At 34.6% G+C, this 18,264-nt stretch overlaps 2 protein-coding genes across 2 annotated transcripts in view; one reads left to right on the top strand and one right to left on the bottom strand.

Moving 5' to 3' along the window:
- LOC127868127 (uncharacterized) overlaps nt 1-1,672 on the top strand; it is a 15,252-nt gene extending 13,580 nt beyond the window's left edge. Inside the window, exons 14-15 of the mRNA XM_052409746.1 lie at nt 181-237; nt 1,099-1,672. Coding sequence (XP_052265706.1) covers nt 181-218 — 38 coding nt within the window. The 3' untranslated portion in view covers nt 219-237; nt 1,099-1,672. The remainder of the gene's footprint in view (nt 1-180; nt 238-1,098) is intronic.
- A 9,712-nt stretch (nt 1,673-11,384) lies between these two features.
- On the bottom strand, nt 11,385-14,343 carry LOC127869913 (uncharacterized). Its single transcript, XM_052412572.1, has 5 exons — nt 14,208-14,343; nt 13,159-13,350; nt 12,688-12,835; nt 12,289-12,435; nt 11,385-11,976 (listed from the first exon to the last, which is right to left on the bottom strand). The coding sequence occupies exons 1-5, from the start codon at nt 14,341-14,343 to the stop codon at nt 11,847-11,849; spliced, it is 753 nt and encodes a 250-aa protein (XP_052268532.1). The 3' UTR covers nt 11,385-11,846.
- Nucleotides 14,344-18,264: the final 3,921 nt, after the last annotated feature.

Raw genomic sequence — 18,264 nt, forward strand, 5'->3', positions numbered from 1 at the left:
TATTTGATTAAAAGTGCTGCAGTGAACTTTTCAAATACTAATTACATTTTCATGGTATTCTTTTCCTTTAATAACTTAAATCGCTATTTTGGCAGGGACCAATTTTTTTTGAAAACGGTTATTTAATTTGCAACTATTGTGGATTATTGTACTAGGTTGTATGTAGGCATATATTTTCAGATATTGAATCGGGATTGAGGCGAAGCCACTCGCTTTGAGGTGAAACCTGTCTTGCAAGTATGCTCTCCTAAGAGTAGTTTCTATAAGTTGTATGCCTGAACATCTATAGCTTTATTAAGTCTGTCGTAATTTGATTGTCCATTTGTCTGTCGGTCTGTTTCTCCGTCCATACATTAATTCTAGTATGTCTCAAGAACGTTCCAAATCCAAATCGTATGAAGCATTTCTTAAGGATAAACTTCAATTATTGTCAGGGCGTTTTGGCCGTCTGATTGATCAACTAATTATGAATATTGTCTTTAAGTAGCCGTTATGTGATTCCGCGTGTGATCTTGGAAGCGCACAGCTCGAAAGTAACGATACATTAAACGCAATACATTCGACATGCACGTACTTTTTAATCGTTTTGTCTGAATATTGTTAAAGCCACACACCTTGAAATGAAAAACATGTCATAGTGATTTTAAGTATAAATAAAAAACATATTGAATCTATGCCAATTAGAATATAAATGGTGGCTACAAGGTAGAAATCCGTCTTTTTGCGCTTAAAAACTTAAAAATAATCACGTTTGTCGAAATGGACATATACGTCTAGAAATCCTACTTTCGGTTTTAAAAGCGGTGCCGTTTGAAAAATAATAAATTACTTGCTAACTAGGCTTTATATTTCATTGTATATATGCTCATTAGAATATATCTGGTAGTAACAAGGTAGAAATCTGTCTTTTTGCGCCTTAAAACTTAAAAATAATCGCGTTTGTCGAAATGGAAGTCTACGTATAGAAATCCTTCTTTCGGTTTTAAAATTAAAAATAAAATAATAAATTACATGCTAAATAGGCTATAGATTAAATGACAATTGGGCACACGTTCAAACTGCATCTATATGTATTGATTAACATGTATTTCATTTCAGGGTTTGTGGCTTTAAGGGAGTTATTTCCTTTCTTTGTTCTCTTCATTCGTTTAAAGATAAATGATACGAGTGCCAGCGCAGCCAATCCGAGCAGCATGCTCACCTAGGCGAGAAGCGCAAACACGAGGATTCCGACCACAGCGACCCGTAAAAGGATAACGGCCGAAGCCTTTTGAATCGTGGCACGACTTTAACGGATAGCGACAGTGACAATACAGGTGTACCTTTGCAGGCAAAATCAAACCTTGACTTTTTAAAGCTGGAATATAGCAGGGCTGAAGAAACATACTGATAACCATGAACTGTTATTTTTTCTCTCACAGTTTAATATAGTACATCTAAGTGAAACTTGGAGTGATTTTTGTGGTGAATTTAATGACTTTGTGCAGCAATATTGCTGCTTTGATGAAGTAAGAAATAAAACTGGGTCTTCGTTTAGAAATAGCTGTCGCAATTGTGTTTTGTAAAGAGGAAATTTACTGATAGTTAATAATTACTCGTTTGTATGAAAATGAATGCAAATATGTTACACTTCGTATTGATAAGTCATTTTTGAAGAATCTTTCTGATATAATACTTGTGTTTGTATACATTTTCCCTAAAGGTTCCAGTATTTATAATGACAATGATTTAAACGGGATTGAACTATTAGAAAAACCATTTTGAATATTGTAAAGTTTGATTATCCCGATTGTCTTTTATTTATTGCAGGTGATTTTAACGCCAGAACTAAAGATTATTCAGATTTTGTCTCTGATGATAATCTTCGACATATATTTGGTAATGTCTCATATAATGGGGATGATTTTGCAATGCATAGGAATAATAAGGATACAAAACACAATAATTATGGTACAAGTTTTAACTGATCTTTGCTGTCTGCTTGATGTCGGTATTGTAAATGGCTGTTTAATGACATCGAAGGCAATTATACATGTACAGCCGAACATGGCGCTTCCGTTGTCGACTATACTATTATCTCATCTGATCTTTTTAGCTTTGTTAAAGCATTTAGCATTTTAGATAGGGATGAGTTTGATCATTTTCCAATCAATTGTCGTTGCCCCTCTCTGAGAGTTATTCTTTTTCATACGATGTAATATATATGAACATATAAACATACATCAAAATCATAAATATTATAGGTAGGATGACAGTAAAGCACTCAGGTTTGTTGATTTAGTCTCATTAAAATTGAATTTAATATATGACAGTGTTATTCTGCAAATGAACAAACATAATATAAATAGTGCTGTTAATATGCTTACAAATATTTACATATCTAGCGTCTTTGAATGCGGAATGCTCGTAAAACGTTCTTTTCGGTATATCCAGTCACAACCTCCGTGGTGAGGCGGACTCTGTGACACTCAAAAATCTACTAAACAACGTTTATGAAGGCAGTTTAGGATGAGCAACGACAATTTAGATATATCATTATATAAACAATCAAAACGAGAATTTAAATCATATGCACTTAGTCGTAAACTCTCGTATCAACGACGTAATAGAGATAAATTAGTGAGTTCGAGAAATAATCCTCATGAATTTTGGAATATCATACGTAATTCTAGATCCCCAACCAACTCGAGTTCTAGATGCCCTATTTCAGAAGAGCAATGGCATGACCATTTCTCCAATTTATTTGAAGCCACTGTAACTTTAGACGATACTGTCAATATTAATGATCTGTTCGCTGCACCCAGTGATAAACTTTACCGCGATATAACTGAAGCTGAAGTACTACATGCTATTATTAAGCTTAAAGTACGTAAATCTCCAGGACCTGATGTGGTTCTATCCCAATTTGTGAAATCAAGTAAAGATATTCCTGTCCCAATTATGACTAAAATGTTTAATCATATTTTAAATACGGGCATTGTTCCTGATGACTGGGCATATAGTGTCATATGTCCACTCCATAAGTCAGGATCTCGCTCTGATCTCAACAATTACCGCGGTATATCCCTTATAAATATTGTATGTAAGGTTTAATCCTCTGTATTAAATGATAGGTTGTACACATGGGCGGAAGCAAACAATAACTTAAGATAGACGAATCCCAGGCGGGTTTTCGAAAGGGTTATTCAACGATAGACAATCTATTCACCCGTAATGGTATTATTCAAAAGTATTTAACAAAATGCGTGGTCGAATGTATGTAATATATGCGAATTTTTCTAAGGCTTTTGATAATTTACTTCACAATAAACTCTTTGCGTGTCTCATGAATAAGGAAATTAATGGAAAATTCCTCAATGATTTGAGATCTATGTACTCTAATATGTGGGCAGCTGTGAAAACTAATGGTGGTATAAAAGCGAGCTTTCCATGTCTTAAATGTACCCGTCAAGGTGATATATGCAGTCCACTGCTGTTCATTCTCTTTATTGATGACCTGAATACACGTCTAAAGAACACATGTAAAAACGGCATATTTGTAACTAAAGACATCCCTGAAATATTAACTCTTATGTACGCAGATGACGTTGCTAATCCTGCCGATACAGTTATCGATTTACAACGACATATTAATGTGATTAAGACATTTTGCGAAAATTCTGGGATGGCTCTGAATATCGGCAAAACTGAAATTGTTGTCTTCAGAAATGGTGGACCAGTTAAATGTATAGAACAGTGGAAATATGGAAAAAGTCCTTTTTAATTAATATAGCCTCATTTTATAAATATATGGGTCTAATTTTTACTCCTCAATTGTCATGGTCACGATCGCAAAGAAAACTTGCATGTCAAGTAATAGGGGTATTCCACTACGATCCGATTCCCCACGAGTTGTCCCGATTTCCAATAGTTTGAGGTCGGGGACATTCGTAGCTCAATCGGCGAAGGTCCTAATTCATTCGTAGCTAGTCGTGAGCCGGTCGTCAGTGATTCCTGCAACTTTTGAGCTCCTGAAAAATGATGGCCAGATTTTAAACTTGTTTAAAATTTGGCGAGCACCTCCAAGACTGAATGTAATCGCAGTTGACTCGGAACAGCGTCGTAGTGCGTTCTTGGGCGTCGTAATGGAATCGTAGGTAATTCGTGACTCAATCGGAAAATCGGTTACCACGTGATCTGTCTACGAATCAGCTACGACTTTGTAAAGACTCTCACGAGTTCACCCCGAGTTAGTTGCACACCCGCTGAGATTCTCGCGATTTAGTTACGAAACAGTTACGATTTTCGGAGAATAGGTGTGGTATTGGCGCCTAATTCATGGGTGCGTTCGGTGAGGTCCTAGCTTTGTAGTGACCGATCTGCATCGTTCGTAGTACAGTCGTTGTAGATTCTTACACATCGTATTGAATTCGCGACCATGTTCGCAAGACTTAAACCGAACCCCACGTCTTCCCTGCAATACAAAATAAATAAAATATTCAAAGTTACTAAGACAAAAAAGGGCTCTAATTCCGTTAGAACGCAAACCAGAGTAATGCAACTTGCCCTGTGCAGTACCCTTATAATAGTTAGCGAGTTTTCCAAGTCTGAAAGCAATAGCTATGATACTTCAGGAGTAAAATGGAACAAAACACAAAACTTAACCAAATGCTCAATTATCTAAGAATACAAGGGGCCATATTTCTGTCAAATTACTTGATACAGTTGTTTGCTCTTGTTTATAGATTGGGATCATGTTGGTTAAGAAGTATGCAAAATATGAAAGCAATATGTCAAAGGACATAGAAAATATTTGAGGTGGAACGCAAACTTTAACATAGATTTATCAACAATGTGCATACCATAAGTATAAAAGGGGCCATAATTCTGTCAAAATGCTTGATACAGTTGTCTGCTCTTGTTTGTAGATTGGGGTCATGTTGGTAAAGTATGCAAAATATAAAAGCAATATGTCAAAGGACATAGGAAATATTTGGGGTGGTACGCAAACTTTAACATTTGCACGCTCACGCTAACGCTAACGGGAACGCCGACGCCGGGGTGAGTAGGATAGCTCCACTATATATATTTCATATATAATAGTCGAGCAAATAATTGTATGCATTAGCTGCCTCCTGACCTTTGTGCTTCTTGAGACAGAAAGTAAAGCAAGTTTTTGTGATATATGCGCATGTGCGGCTACCCAATGTATTACCAATTACAAAACATTCAGTATTTTAAGAAGTGACCACAACACAATGTTTACTTTGAAATTAAAACAAATCAATCACTATTTTCGCAATAAACAATCTGAAAAAAATCCAAGCACATGAACATATTTGTATTATTTGAATCCCTAATTATCATTAAACATGTAATCAATCACATTTGCAAGTTTCATTTGAAAGTAAAGAGATGAATGGCAAATCTTGCCTCAGCACAGATAAAATGTAATCATAGGCATGTTGCTTGGTTGAATGGTTTGAAATACAAAGTGTCACCACATCTTCAATCAATTATAATGATGAATGCATTTCAATGTTTAAAGAGCGTAAATAAGGAATGGGATGGTCAGTTAGGCTCGATTCAGTCGATTGGTCATTGTCGGCTCGGGTACTACTTACATGTACCCCAGGTACACTTAAGTATACTTACATGTACCCCAGGTACAGTACATGTATATATACTCAAATGTACCCGGGAACTTTACCGCTAAATCGATCATTGTCAGCAATTATTTTTTAAATTAATTATTTTCATATTAATGTCAATTTTCTGTTTAATGGCATCTATATTATCGAAACTCATACTCAACAAGCATGTTGATGCATTTTTTTAAATAGCAATTTGTTTCGTAATTACTGTAATTGGTAGCCCGTTTTACGACATCAGATTTGGAACGGAAAAAACAGTCGGGTACAGTCTAGAATCGGCTGGGTACGTTTGAGTATATTTACCGTACTCGTTGTACATGTAAGAATACTTACATGTACCCGGGGTACATGTAAGTAGTACCCGAGCGGACAATGACCAATCGAGCGTCAGTTAGGTGGTAAGGTATATTTTACTTGACATGAACAAAAAGGAAATTGAAGTATTGGTAACAGATTGAAAATAATCACATTTATTAATTCCAAACTTGACATAAAATTGTGTTGATTTTTTTTCAAGTTACAAATATTATAAGTTTAAGCATACCATCTGAATTCAGAGCCTCTACAAGGGTTGCTGATGCTATGATGTGATGCTCCTCTCCATCAATACTGACAACAAATGTACTGAAAATTCTGTTTAGCTTAACGAGACTTCGGTAACAAATGGCAAATTCATGCTTTTAAATCGATAATACTCCAGATTATATCAATAAAATATTAGAAGAATATGAAATTACAGGAAATTGCATTTGTTAAACCACCGTCTGTCATGATTAAAAAATAATCCGAAGTGTGCATATCCGAATTAATAGATACTGCTCAAACAAAATGAAAAAACACCAAAATGTTACAAATATCTGCAAGATGCTTAATGTGCACATTCATGCTGTAGTAATGCTCTAAAACTAAATATTTGTTTGCCTTTTGAGACTCAGTATTTGAAACCAAATGCGTAATCATTTTACTCACATGTCTTTGTCGGCCATGATGTTTGATAGACGCTCTTAACGCTCGAAAAAGCCATATCCGTTTTTTAGTCATACCCGTTAAAATATTTCCCAGCATGCAAATTATAGGACATATATATGAAAATTATCCAACAAATATATGGAATTTATACCACACACATATTTTGAAAATTATACAACACATATATCAGAATTATACCACATATATATACAAATATTGCATACATATATGAAATTTCAGAACATATATATGAAAATATCAAACATAAATATGAAATTATACAACATATATTTGTTATGCAATACATATATGAGATTTTACCATATATATATCAATTTATACAACATATATATGCAATTATACAACACACAAATGGAAATATACAGCATATATGCAATTATACCCCCCACAAATGGAAATATACAACATATATATACAAATATACCACATACATATGGAAACATTGAATTGTGCAACGTTTGACACGCCATAAAATTCATAACTAAAAATACCAGTATGCCAGTTTTGCCGTGTCAATCTGTCAAGATCCAAAAAGTCCTTCATTCACATCGAATATATCCTTCGAATTCCATCAAGTGTTGTCATTAGCGGAGATAAAATGAATACATAACTCATATATCATGAATAACAGTTGCTAAATAGCCAAAATAAAACGATTTATGCTGTAAGAAAGTTTTGACACAAGTGTCAACATTCTCTCATGGGCGCGGCCATTGTTGTTTACATGTTGGCATCACGTGGGCGGACTACTTTCAACCCGTACTTCCCCCGAGTTGATTTTTGATAATCTGCGAGGGGTACCAAATGGGTCGAGTTCCCCAGGGATACTATTTCCCCGTACCCCCAAAGTTTTTTTCGTACCCAAAATTTTCGCACCCAATTTTATTCGTAACCAATTTTTTTTCGTACACAAAAAAAAATTCGTAACCAATTTTTGTTCTTACCCAGATTTTTTTCGTACCCAATATTGTTTCGTACCCAAATCTTTGTTCGTACCCAAATTGTTTTTGGCATACTTTGTTTGTACCCAAAATTATCTTACCCAAATTTGATTTCGTACCCAAAATTTTTGTTACCACATACACAATTGTGGTAATATAGATAAACTTAAATTGATGCTTTTATATCCATCCACTTCAAAAGCATTGTCACACCAGTACTGTCAGTACTTTGATTTTAAGTGTCCTTTATACGTTGATATAATGAGACATTATAGATATTACCTTAAACACATGTTATAACAGTAGGGCCTTCTGTTTATGAATTCCACCATTTTCTGAATACAACGAAGTAGCTCGAACCTATTAAGTTAGCTCTGTTTTTTAGAAAACATATTTTTATTGTTGTTTCTTAACTTTTAATGGTAATCCTACATATATAATAAGTATTTTACTTAGCTTTTGCTTAGCAGTCTGTGATGCTGCTTATGTTTATTTTATTTCTATGTTACTTATATATGTGACATGTGAAATATTACATGTCCAGACGATGTAGACTATGCAATCTCAATCTTGTCTTGTTTATTTAATACTTATAGTATATCATTGTCGAGTTTGAATTTGGGTAACATGCGCCTTACATTATATCACCAGGTTGTATCTTTAAAAATAACGTGTTACCACATTCAATCCATATTCATTACTCATCTTTTAGGCCATGTGGTTCCTAACTTATGACTCCAGGTCAAAAGCCACCTTTATGACGTATTCTTTATGAACTTTGTAAGAACATTATTATTTACCATGATGTTTGAATTTGCTACGCGCCTCAAAAAAGGTCGTCAGGTAAAATCCTAAAAAATAGTGTAACTATTTGATGGAAAATGTATGACTAGATCGTGCAATTTTATAAATGTGAAATTTGACACTATATCGGTCTAGTCGAATCTGGGTCTCGTGCGTGCAAAAACTAGTTCAACGGGTAAAGTCCTAGAAAAACAGTATTGCCTCTCTCGAATCCAAATTTATAAAGCAATATTTTTAAAGATTGGTCAGAAAGACTATCTTGACAAAATACAGTGTTCAAATCCTTTTCACGTGGATTAAAAATTTTGGTTACCATTTACTGAACCTTTAGCTTAGGTGAGCAGTTCATTGTCATCATGATTCTATTGTTCAAGAGTACAATCAAAATAACTGTTTATAAAATATTGTTTACGATACAAATGTATACGATCAAAATCGAACATTATTTGACGTGTTCTCAAACAAATACGGTGGTAAACGTTCGGGGAATAAGTGCATACAAGTTCATTTAAGTATATAATATATACTTAAATGCAATTGTTACTGAAAGTTTCCAATATATATATATATATATATATATATATACATATATATCTTTAAAAGAACATAGAATTTTAAACAATATTAATTTTTCTCAAATATCAATCACATTTCAATAGCTTTTTTTATTGGTTCAATTTGCGGAATTTAATGTTAACGTCATAGTTTTTAAATCAATCCGAATGATCAGCTGTTGTTTGAAGCACGTATTGCACATCCACTTCGAAACGGGATTAATATTTTATCGAATAAAAGTTGGTTCTGTACCACGATACTAACTTCCTTTAAAATGCCCTTTCGACAATGGGACTTATTGATTAGTCTTCACAATCATCGTGTATACATTGTATCAAAATGACCTGATATCAAAATATTGCAAATGAATGAAACAGCCATGCTTATATTTGTGTTGGTTTACTACTAAGAGAAGATAGTTCTCAAGAAACCACTTTGCACATGACAACCGTTCGGCTAGCAGAGCTGGTACGCCGCTGGCCTACTAGTATGAGAGATGAATATGAAATCCTTTCTGTGGCAAACACCCTTACCAGTTATTCAATTAGGGCAGGTGCCAGTTACTGTCGTTAGTGTGTGCACCACTAAGTTAACCAGCTTTGCCGCAGTGATATGACTGAAATACTGTTGACCGAAACCCATCCATAACCTAACATCCTACTTAAACCGACAAATTCAATATTATATTATATTACAAATGTGTTCTATACTTTTCAAAACAACATAGACAAAAGCCCCGTACCTTCAATCAGCGTACTTATACTATCAATATTAAAAAACATAAAATCGCCACAGATAAACAATTTGTAAACCTAGTAGTAAATAACAATCCCACCTGAGAGATGTAACATTCAATGGCCATTTTTAGATCGGCTGTGTTCGGAGAAAACCCGAGGTATTGTCATAGTCAGCTCGTCCGCCGTCCGCGTCGTGCTAAAACTTTAAAATTGGCTCTAAAATCAAAGTGCTTCCACCTACAACTTTAAACTTCATATGTAGCTGCACCTTGATGAGTTCTAAATGCCACCCCCATTTTGGGGTCACTAGGTCAATGGTCGAGGTCACTGTGACCTTTAATAAAAAAACTTTAATATATGCTCTAAAATCAAAGTGCTTCCTCCTACAACTTTGAAACTTCATATTATGTAGATGCATCTTGATGATTTCTACACGCCACATCCATTTTTGGGTCACAAGGTCAAAGGTCAAGGCCACTGTGACCTCTAATATAAAACTTTAACATAGGCTCTAAAATCAAAGCGCTTCCACCTACAACTTTAAAACTTCCTATGTAGATGCTCCTTGATGAGTTCTACACGCCACACCCATTTTTCGGTCACTAGGTCAAAGGTCAGGGTCACTGTGACCTACGTTAATTAATTTACTTTTATTTATTCATTTATTCAAAACTGCACCCACATCCGAGCTTTGACACCCGCTATGCGGTGCTCTTGTTATATTTAATGACAACCACAATCGTGTAATTGTCGCTATTCTGCTATTGTTCAAATATTCATTGTTAACAGTACTTATATATTTAAAAGTATGTTGAATAAAACGAAAATACGTATCAGTTCTTACACAACTATACACTACATTGCATGGTGACAACATTAAAAAGGAGGCTCGTACACATGGTCAAGGAACTGACTTATTCATGAAAATATGACTTTTAAAAGACCCATTACGTTAGAAACGTAAGTCTCTGTACTCAATTAGACTTTAAGGAAAATCTTAATCTTCTGCAACATTTTTAAGGACTTAATTAGAATCAAATTGAAATCTTCCCAACAGCATCATATTTGCAACAAAAAGTCATGTTTATAAGGTATCGTTTTCTATGTATAAAGTATATTATCAAACACTCACAAAACAAGTCAAATGTTTCTCCGGGTATTGGCTTATAACTAGAATTCAAACAAAAACTTTAATGAATATATATATATTATAGGGAAAGCAGCAATACATAATTATTTCATACAAGATTATTCATCGATTTATGACATCTCGTTTAATTATAATTATGTTAATTATGTACCTTGTATTTCATTATTTCTGAAGCGTTCGACCTACAATTAATAAATAACATTTCTGAATGTGGTAATAGTGTTGTTGATTTTTTTATATATAAATACCTACATTCAAACAAATGTCAAATGTACTGTAGCTTTAAAACTGGTATCGCAAGAATGATATGCAATTGGTTGTAAACTTTTTGCTTGGTCGGATTAATATATATTTTAATTATGAATATTAATAGTGCAAACAAAAAATGAAAAGATCTTCCAGCTTGTTGTGTATTCACATGTATGGAATAGCAACATTTTCAATAACGGAAATTAAAATACAAAACACCTTTAATCATCGCAGTATTCGCGCAATTAATAATTGTTACTTAGGTGTTTAGTTTTAGAGAGATAATACATTACATAAAATATGTATATATATATATATGGGCCGTTCCACGACAAAACCTGCATTAATGACAAAAAATCAATTTTTAGTTTTTTTCAGTTTCATATTGTACGTTAATCCACGAATCCAATGATGTATACATTACATGTGTACGCCACTATTTAGCGTTGCTATGACAACATTATATACGCATACTGGCACGCAACAAAGCTGTTGACGTCGCGTCATTTTCAATCGGAATGACATATTCATGACGTTAACAGCATGTTAATAGTTCACAATATCATACATTTATTCAAATATTACAATAACTTGTTGGAAAACCCTTCATTTACACGCGCATGAATTAAAATAATTGTTTAGATTGATGTTCGAATACATGATGTAATCACATGCAATCAGTCTGTGGGTGTTGGACAGGTAATGTCCTGATAACATGGTCGCACAAATGGTCGGACAGTTCTGTAAAGATATTTCACGCGATTCTCTGATAGCCCTGCCGGTTTAATTAAGCATGGTTCTGCTGAGGGGAGTTCCCTGTGTTTCTTGATGAAGAATTCTTCCTCTGGTAGGTCCGTTGCTTTCTTCGCGAAAACCGTGCCGGGCCTCGATGAGTCGAACCTGAAGTACTGGTACTTCTTGTAACACATTAGCCAGAAACGAATCTGTAGACATGTCTTTTAGCTATGTTTTTCTTAAAAGTATGTGTTTTATTATTAAGTATATTAATTAAATACTGAGTATCTAATAATTATTTACAATTAATAAATACACATAAACATGCTGAATTTCAAGTGAGTTCTTACACACTTATAAACATTTTAATATATTGATGACTCGCATCATACAAATATGTGTGGGTAACATGTGTGCATTTATAAATATTTGTGTCAGTGTGTATTTTTATACTTGTGAAAAATGTGAAACTTATAAAAAGTTGGAAACACTACCTTATCCCGGGTATTGCTTTAAAAGATGTAGACAAAAAAGTCTTCCAGTCACGCCAGCGCCAGGTCGGATATCGGACAGCCTCATTTGCAGTAGACGACTTGTCGACAATATCCTCTAGCTGCTGAATGGTGTCACAGTCCGAGCGTCTGAAGCGCATGTTCAATAAAATAAGTAAAACAAACCATGTATAACATGTTTTAAGCACTAACATGTAATGATACGATTTACCGTGTACCTTATCCTGATATCATCAAAAATACTACTTATTATCATCTTGTAAATTTATGTTGCAAATAAAACTTGTAAAACTTTTTAAAAAAATTTCTAATAGTAACATATTTAAGTAGTCGTTATTAATATAATAAATGTTAACTTATATCAACGATAAGGTTTATTACCTGTACAGCTTTTTAATATGGGCGAACCCACTATCCACCAAACACCGTGAATGACCCGGAACCTGCATCATATATTCGATTGAAGTGTGGCGCCGTGTCAGGACTCGCCATGCGAAGTACCCAATCACAAACTGATTTTTGTTTTGACCTGAAAGCAACAACAACAACTTTGATCAAGAGATCAAGATCATTGTCATCAGTCATCGTTTGCTTAATGGTCAGCATCATCAACACCATTATTACCATCATCATCTTCTTTACCACCATCGTTGTCGTCGTCGTCTAACCAGCACACTTCAATCATAATTCATTTTAAAATCGCTGTAATATGTTATGATCATTTATGATTCGCGTTATGATTATCACGATAAATATAACCAATAAAATATTCCAATATTATCGTAATATTATGATTTAAACGGCTTTTACGCAATATGAAATCATAATGATCCCAATAAAAATTTAACTCACCCGGACAATTATCGGCGTGTATTGTGCACGAGAGATCTTCGCATCCATGGGTGTTGAGCACGTAGTCTATCATCGAGATGGCAGCGTTTGGTCCCTGTGCATTAGCTCCATCTGCACCGATGCACTCATTTTCGTCGATGAGAAAATTCAATTGACGTGATTGTCCATCAATTCTCATTCCAAAAATGTGGACTTTTCTTAAGGATGCGAACTATAATGTCGTGCATGGTGCGGTATGCCTACACTTTGAGCGAAATCAAATGTGAAGTGGTTTGATCGTTCAGCTGGACATAGATGTGACGTTTCTTTTGCCTTTTTAATGAGACTGTTGTAAAGGTCTCTTTCTTTTTGTGCCAAAACAATATGACTACGCATTTCTTCAGTGGAAGCTAGTTTGTCCTCTTCCGATACCGAATCGATATTTTTTTTTCGCAGCTTCTCACAGGTCGCGCACACATCGTCTCTAGGGGATGCAACCTTTATATGTGGGATGCAGGCATTCCATATTGACTGAAAGGAGCTTTTTTCGACGAAACGCACGCCAGCCTCTTGACAGCTTGCTTTGTACAGCTTATGAATGTTCATTTTCGTTGTACCGCTGTGTAGGTATATCGGTGCCGTATCGTCTCTCCCACGCGGAGCTGCAGGTTGGGGAATTCCGAATTCTTCCGCATAATTGCAGATGAATTGAACCACACGCTCGACATCTGTGAAGACCAGAGCATGTTTTGGTTTCCTTCCTGTATTTCCATGCCGGCTTGGGGCCGGACCGGTCTTGTTCAATGACTGCCTTATTGATTTATGCACAGCGTCTTATGTCAAATAACAATCTGAACGTGTTTGCACATATTTCCTGACCGCGGAATGTGTATTTGCCACGAATTCGCATTCTCTTTTTCCCACGCTTTGTAGAGTCATTTGTGGGACCTTCGGACAAACAGCCTTTAATATACATTTCCTTTTCTTCCCTCGTCATTTCCCGCGTATCAAGGATTTGCCTCTGATTTGAGAGGCATAAAATTTCTCGTGGCATTTCTTAGCACACCCACAGCCAGATTCGTGGAAACGTCGAATGCTATCATCCTGTGAAAACGCATCACCGTCATCACTTCCATCATCGTCAGTGGAGTCACTGCTTGATTCCGCAAGCTGCCCATGAACGAAGGACCCAATGCGGTTGTCCATTACGGCGCTACATGCACCTTCTACCTGGTCATTGTCGTCATCGGATGACAGTTCTTGTGAATGTGCAGGCGTACATAATGGTGTTCTGCCAAAATGCTCAGAAAATAGACTTTCGAGCTCCTGAAATCAATTACGACGTATCGATTCTATAATGTGCATGAAATATAAAATTAAAAAAAATAGTTTCAATTTACATTTCATTTAAATACTTGTTTCATTTAATATTTTGACCTAAAATAATTATCTAAAAAAAAAAAAAAGACTGGAATCGAACTCTGGTCTTCAGCGTGGTGCGATTCTGGCTTAACATCTGAGCCATTGATGCTGACGTTTTATGAGCCTCACACAATAAGATAAAGAAATGAAGTAGAATCATTTTACTACAAATAACATATTTCAAACCTCTGTCGTTCTTTTTACAAAAACAAATAATATGTAATTTATGATTAATTTTAAAGAAAACATTTAATACCGCAAACATATCGAAAAGGACATTTCAATATACAGTCAAGTTACCATTACCGGATCAGTAGACTTCTTTTACACCAGTTAGATTAAATATTACCTTGGTTTACTCTTTTACACATAGTCTTATTTTTAAGCGCAGACAAAATGTATTTGTGATACCTTTTTTCGAGTCAGAATTCATGCATTACCGTTGTAGCCATAACAGATCACGCGATCGAAACCATTCAGGAGGGCACCTTACACGCTATTTGAACTGTTGAAACATGAACTGTGTCGTTTACAATGACCAAGTAACATTTCCAGTTATAAATTATATTCATTGTTTTTGTAATTAATTGTTTTCTATATGTTATCTTGTCTATACACATTAGGCATGACGTGTGAATTATCTGTTGAAAATCCTAAATAGAACGAAAAGATATGGGCATGTTATAAACCATGTAAATTGTTTGAATCATATCAAATCATCGATATTGAACATGGAGCATAAATAAAACATTCAGATTGAGATCATTTATTGAAAGAATCAACAGGATTTGCATATATTTTAATATTATATATTATCAATACGCATATTATCACGCTTGATCCGTTATTGCCTTAATTTTTCATTTCATACACTTTTTTTTAAAGAAAACACACCTATTTCTCGTGTTATACCCATTCCAGTTTCTTATTTGACGTGTAATTAATTTGCTTCATAAAGCAACATTCCACTGCCATATTGGATTACAATCAACACGCCGTGAATGTCAAACATACATGTACAAAATGTAATGTGAATGATTCGTTACAGACCGTACCAACACGAATAATGTCCAGGGTCGTCACGTGTTTGCACCGTCTTGACCCGAGGAGATGAGACACGGCACAATTAGTCTCGATTGTATAGACATTGACCATGGTATGACTAAGGCAACTTGTGATTTGAATTCAAACCGCTTCGGATATGCATTGCAAGATGTATTTATTGCTACAAATTTTCGCGTTGTTTGCGGTAGATTACATAACGATACGAATATTTGAAGAATAACGTTGTTTACAGATAATTGGAAAAGATTAGTTGACTCTCTATTACCACATTCGGCAAATTTTCAAAATATTGTACACTTTGAAATAATAGATTTTAATGATTTTTGTAATAATTATTATTGATTGATCATAATTAAAAAATGAAACAACTAGCACAACATTTATGAGAGGACCAAAAACATTAGTTTAATGGAATGTTATTGAAAGGGATGCTTTAATTTCTAAATTATCGAGCGATATTGTAAATCTTGAGTCAAGTATAATACGCGGGATAGAAAACAACGATGAAACAGAGGACTTAGTTTCACTTTTTACCCATAATCTTACGTCTAAAGGTAACGAAAATGCAAATAATTCAAGGATGCTTTATATTTAACAAAAGTAACAACGAGATTATTCGCCAGTCAGTATATAAAAAAAAATCATACAAAAAGTATTGTCGTAAATGCAAGTCAAATTTTAATCGTACGTTAGGACGCAAGATGGACAGTATAAAATCAAAAATCATCTAAAGAATTACGGCAAATGTTCAAAAAAGATCCGCGAATCCGAACGGCGGAACAAATGATCTAAAAGAGATCGTTGAACCCTTAAAAAACCTGACAAAAATTAAATCAATCAAATAATGATAACAGTCAAAATTGTGTTTGCAATTTTGACATTAACCAACACTGACAGTTCTTACCCGGACCTAGATAGATACACATCCCTGGAAAAAATTGTCATAACGACGAAACGATTAGGCAATAATAAGGCGTGTTCTTTGAAAGTGTCCATATAATAGGTAACGCATTAAAACTGTTATTTTATCATATTCTCAAATCTTTGGCTGCTATGTATGCCGAAGTAGGTAGATATCCGATGTTTATATGTCGTTATTTACGGGTAGTTAAATATGTTGTGTTTAAATTATTTAACGAAAAATCGCTCAACTGTATTTTAAGCAATATTATTCGTAGACAATCTAAAAGAATGTGATTGCCCTGACTCTATCAAACGGTTGAAAACTTTTTTAAGATTCAAGTTTTAATGACGTGTGGATATATCTTAAAACTTGTAAATGTTAAACGCTTTATTTTAATGTTTCGCATTATATTGCACGATTTGTTCATTTAAAAATGGCGAACTTATGTTAATGAAACTTCATTTCTATTTCTTAACAAGGAATTGAAACTCATTTTGAACAAGAAATGTGTTTGTCAGAAACACAATGCCACCTACTGCGCCGCTTTGATTTTTTCTACTTTTGACCTTAAAGGATGACCTTGACCTTGACCTTTCACCACTCAAAATGTGCAGCTCCATGAGATACACATGCTTGTCAAATATCAAGTTGCTATCTTTAATATTGCAAATGTTATGATCAAGGTTAAAGTTTTGGGACAGAATGACAGAGTGACACAATGACAGAATGACAGACTGACAGGCCAAAAACAGTATACCCACGATTATTCAATCCGGGGGCATACAAATCTACTCACTTGGACAATGTTGAAAATTCAAAATTAAGAATCATTATAGCACAATTAATATTTTCTTCTTATTTCTATACCTGTCAAACCTGAATTCAGCGGTCAGTCAAGGAAAATGACCAAAGTGACCGTTGTCCACAGGTGACCGTTGAATTCGGATCACAATTTTAAGATGGTTTGTCAGTTGGTAGTATTGCTACGTCGTTACCCCACCCAGTCGTTTGCATATAGTGTTAAACAAATGCTCATTGCCGTTAACTAAGCATAATAACAGAATTTACTTACATTGAATAATACAGAATAATATCTTATAGATTGATTTAATTTCATATTGTTATTAAACTAAAGCAATGACTTTATCACGCTAATTGTTTACTCATGCATCTCGATCAATCAGTAAATAAAACTTGTCACGTGCCGTTGGCGTCACGAACAAGTCTAAAAAGCGGATTCGCTTTCATAAACCGATAGTACGGGGATATTGTACCGTTCTAATTCAAAGAAAAAGACGCAAAAAGTTTGTTAAAATTTATTCGTACGCAAACATCACACAAAAACATTTTAATTCAACAACCTCATACAAAATACAACGCTTCAAACTCACATTTGCATTCGATTCATACTCCTCTATAATTTCTCGCTTACGCTTGAGCACACTCTGTACTTGCGTACGTCCAACACAGAGCTCACTTCCTATAACATGCGAACTCTTTCCAGATTTAAACAGTTTCAAACACTTGACTCGCTCCTCTAATGTAATGAACTCGCGTTAACCACTCATTGTTATTCCGTGATTTATTATTCCGATTGCTTTTAAAAGTGTTGTGAACGCTAGAAAGCTCTTTTGAAGAATGATCCAAAAATGTTATTTTAAAATCGATACTCAATGTTGTAAGTACAATGTGCTAATTAGCGGTCATTTAATGAGCGATTATTACTTTAAAATTGT

Source organism: Dreissena polymorpha, chromosome 2, assembly GCF_020536995.1.
Source record: "Dreissena polymorpha isolate Duluth1 chromosome 2, UMN_Dpol_1.0, whole genome shotgun sequence".
NCBI lineage: Eukaryota > Metazoa > Mollusca > Bivalvia > Myida > Dreissenidae > Dreissena > Dreissena polymorpha.

Excerpts from the sequence above, each read along its gene's own strand:
- LOC127869913 (XM_052412572.1), bottom strand. The coding sequence starts at position 14,343 with ATGGACAACCGCATTGGGTCCTTCGTTCATGGGCAGCTTGCGGAATCA. Across the intron at positions 13,351-14,207 it reads ACGTTTCCACGAATCTGGCT|TCCACATTTTTGGAATGAGA; the intron begins GTGGGTGTGCTA and ends CCTTAAGAAAAG. Across the intron at positions 11,977-12,288 it reads AAAGCAATACCCGGGATAAG|AAGTACCAGTACTTCAGGTT; the intron begins GTAGTGTTTCCA and ends ATGTGTTACAAG.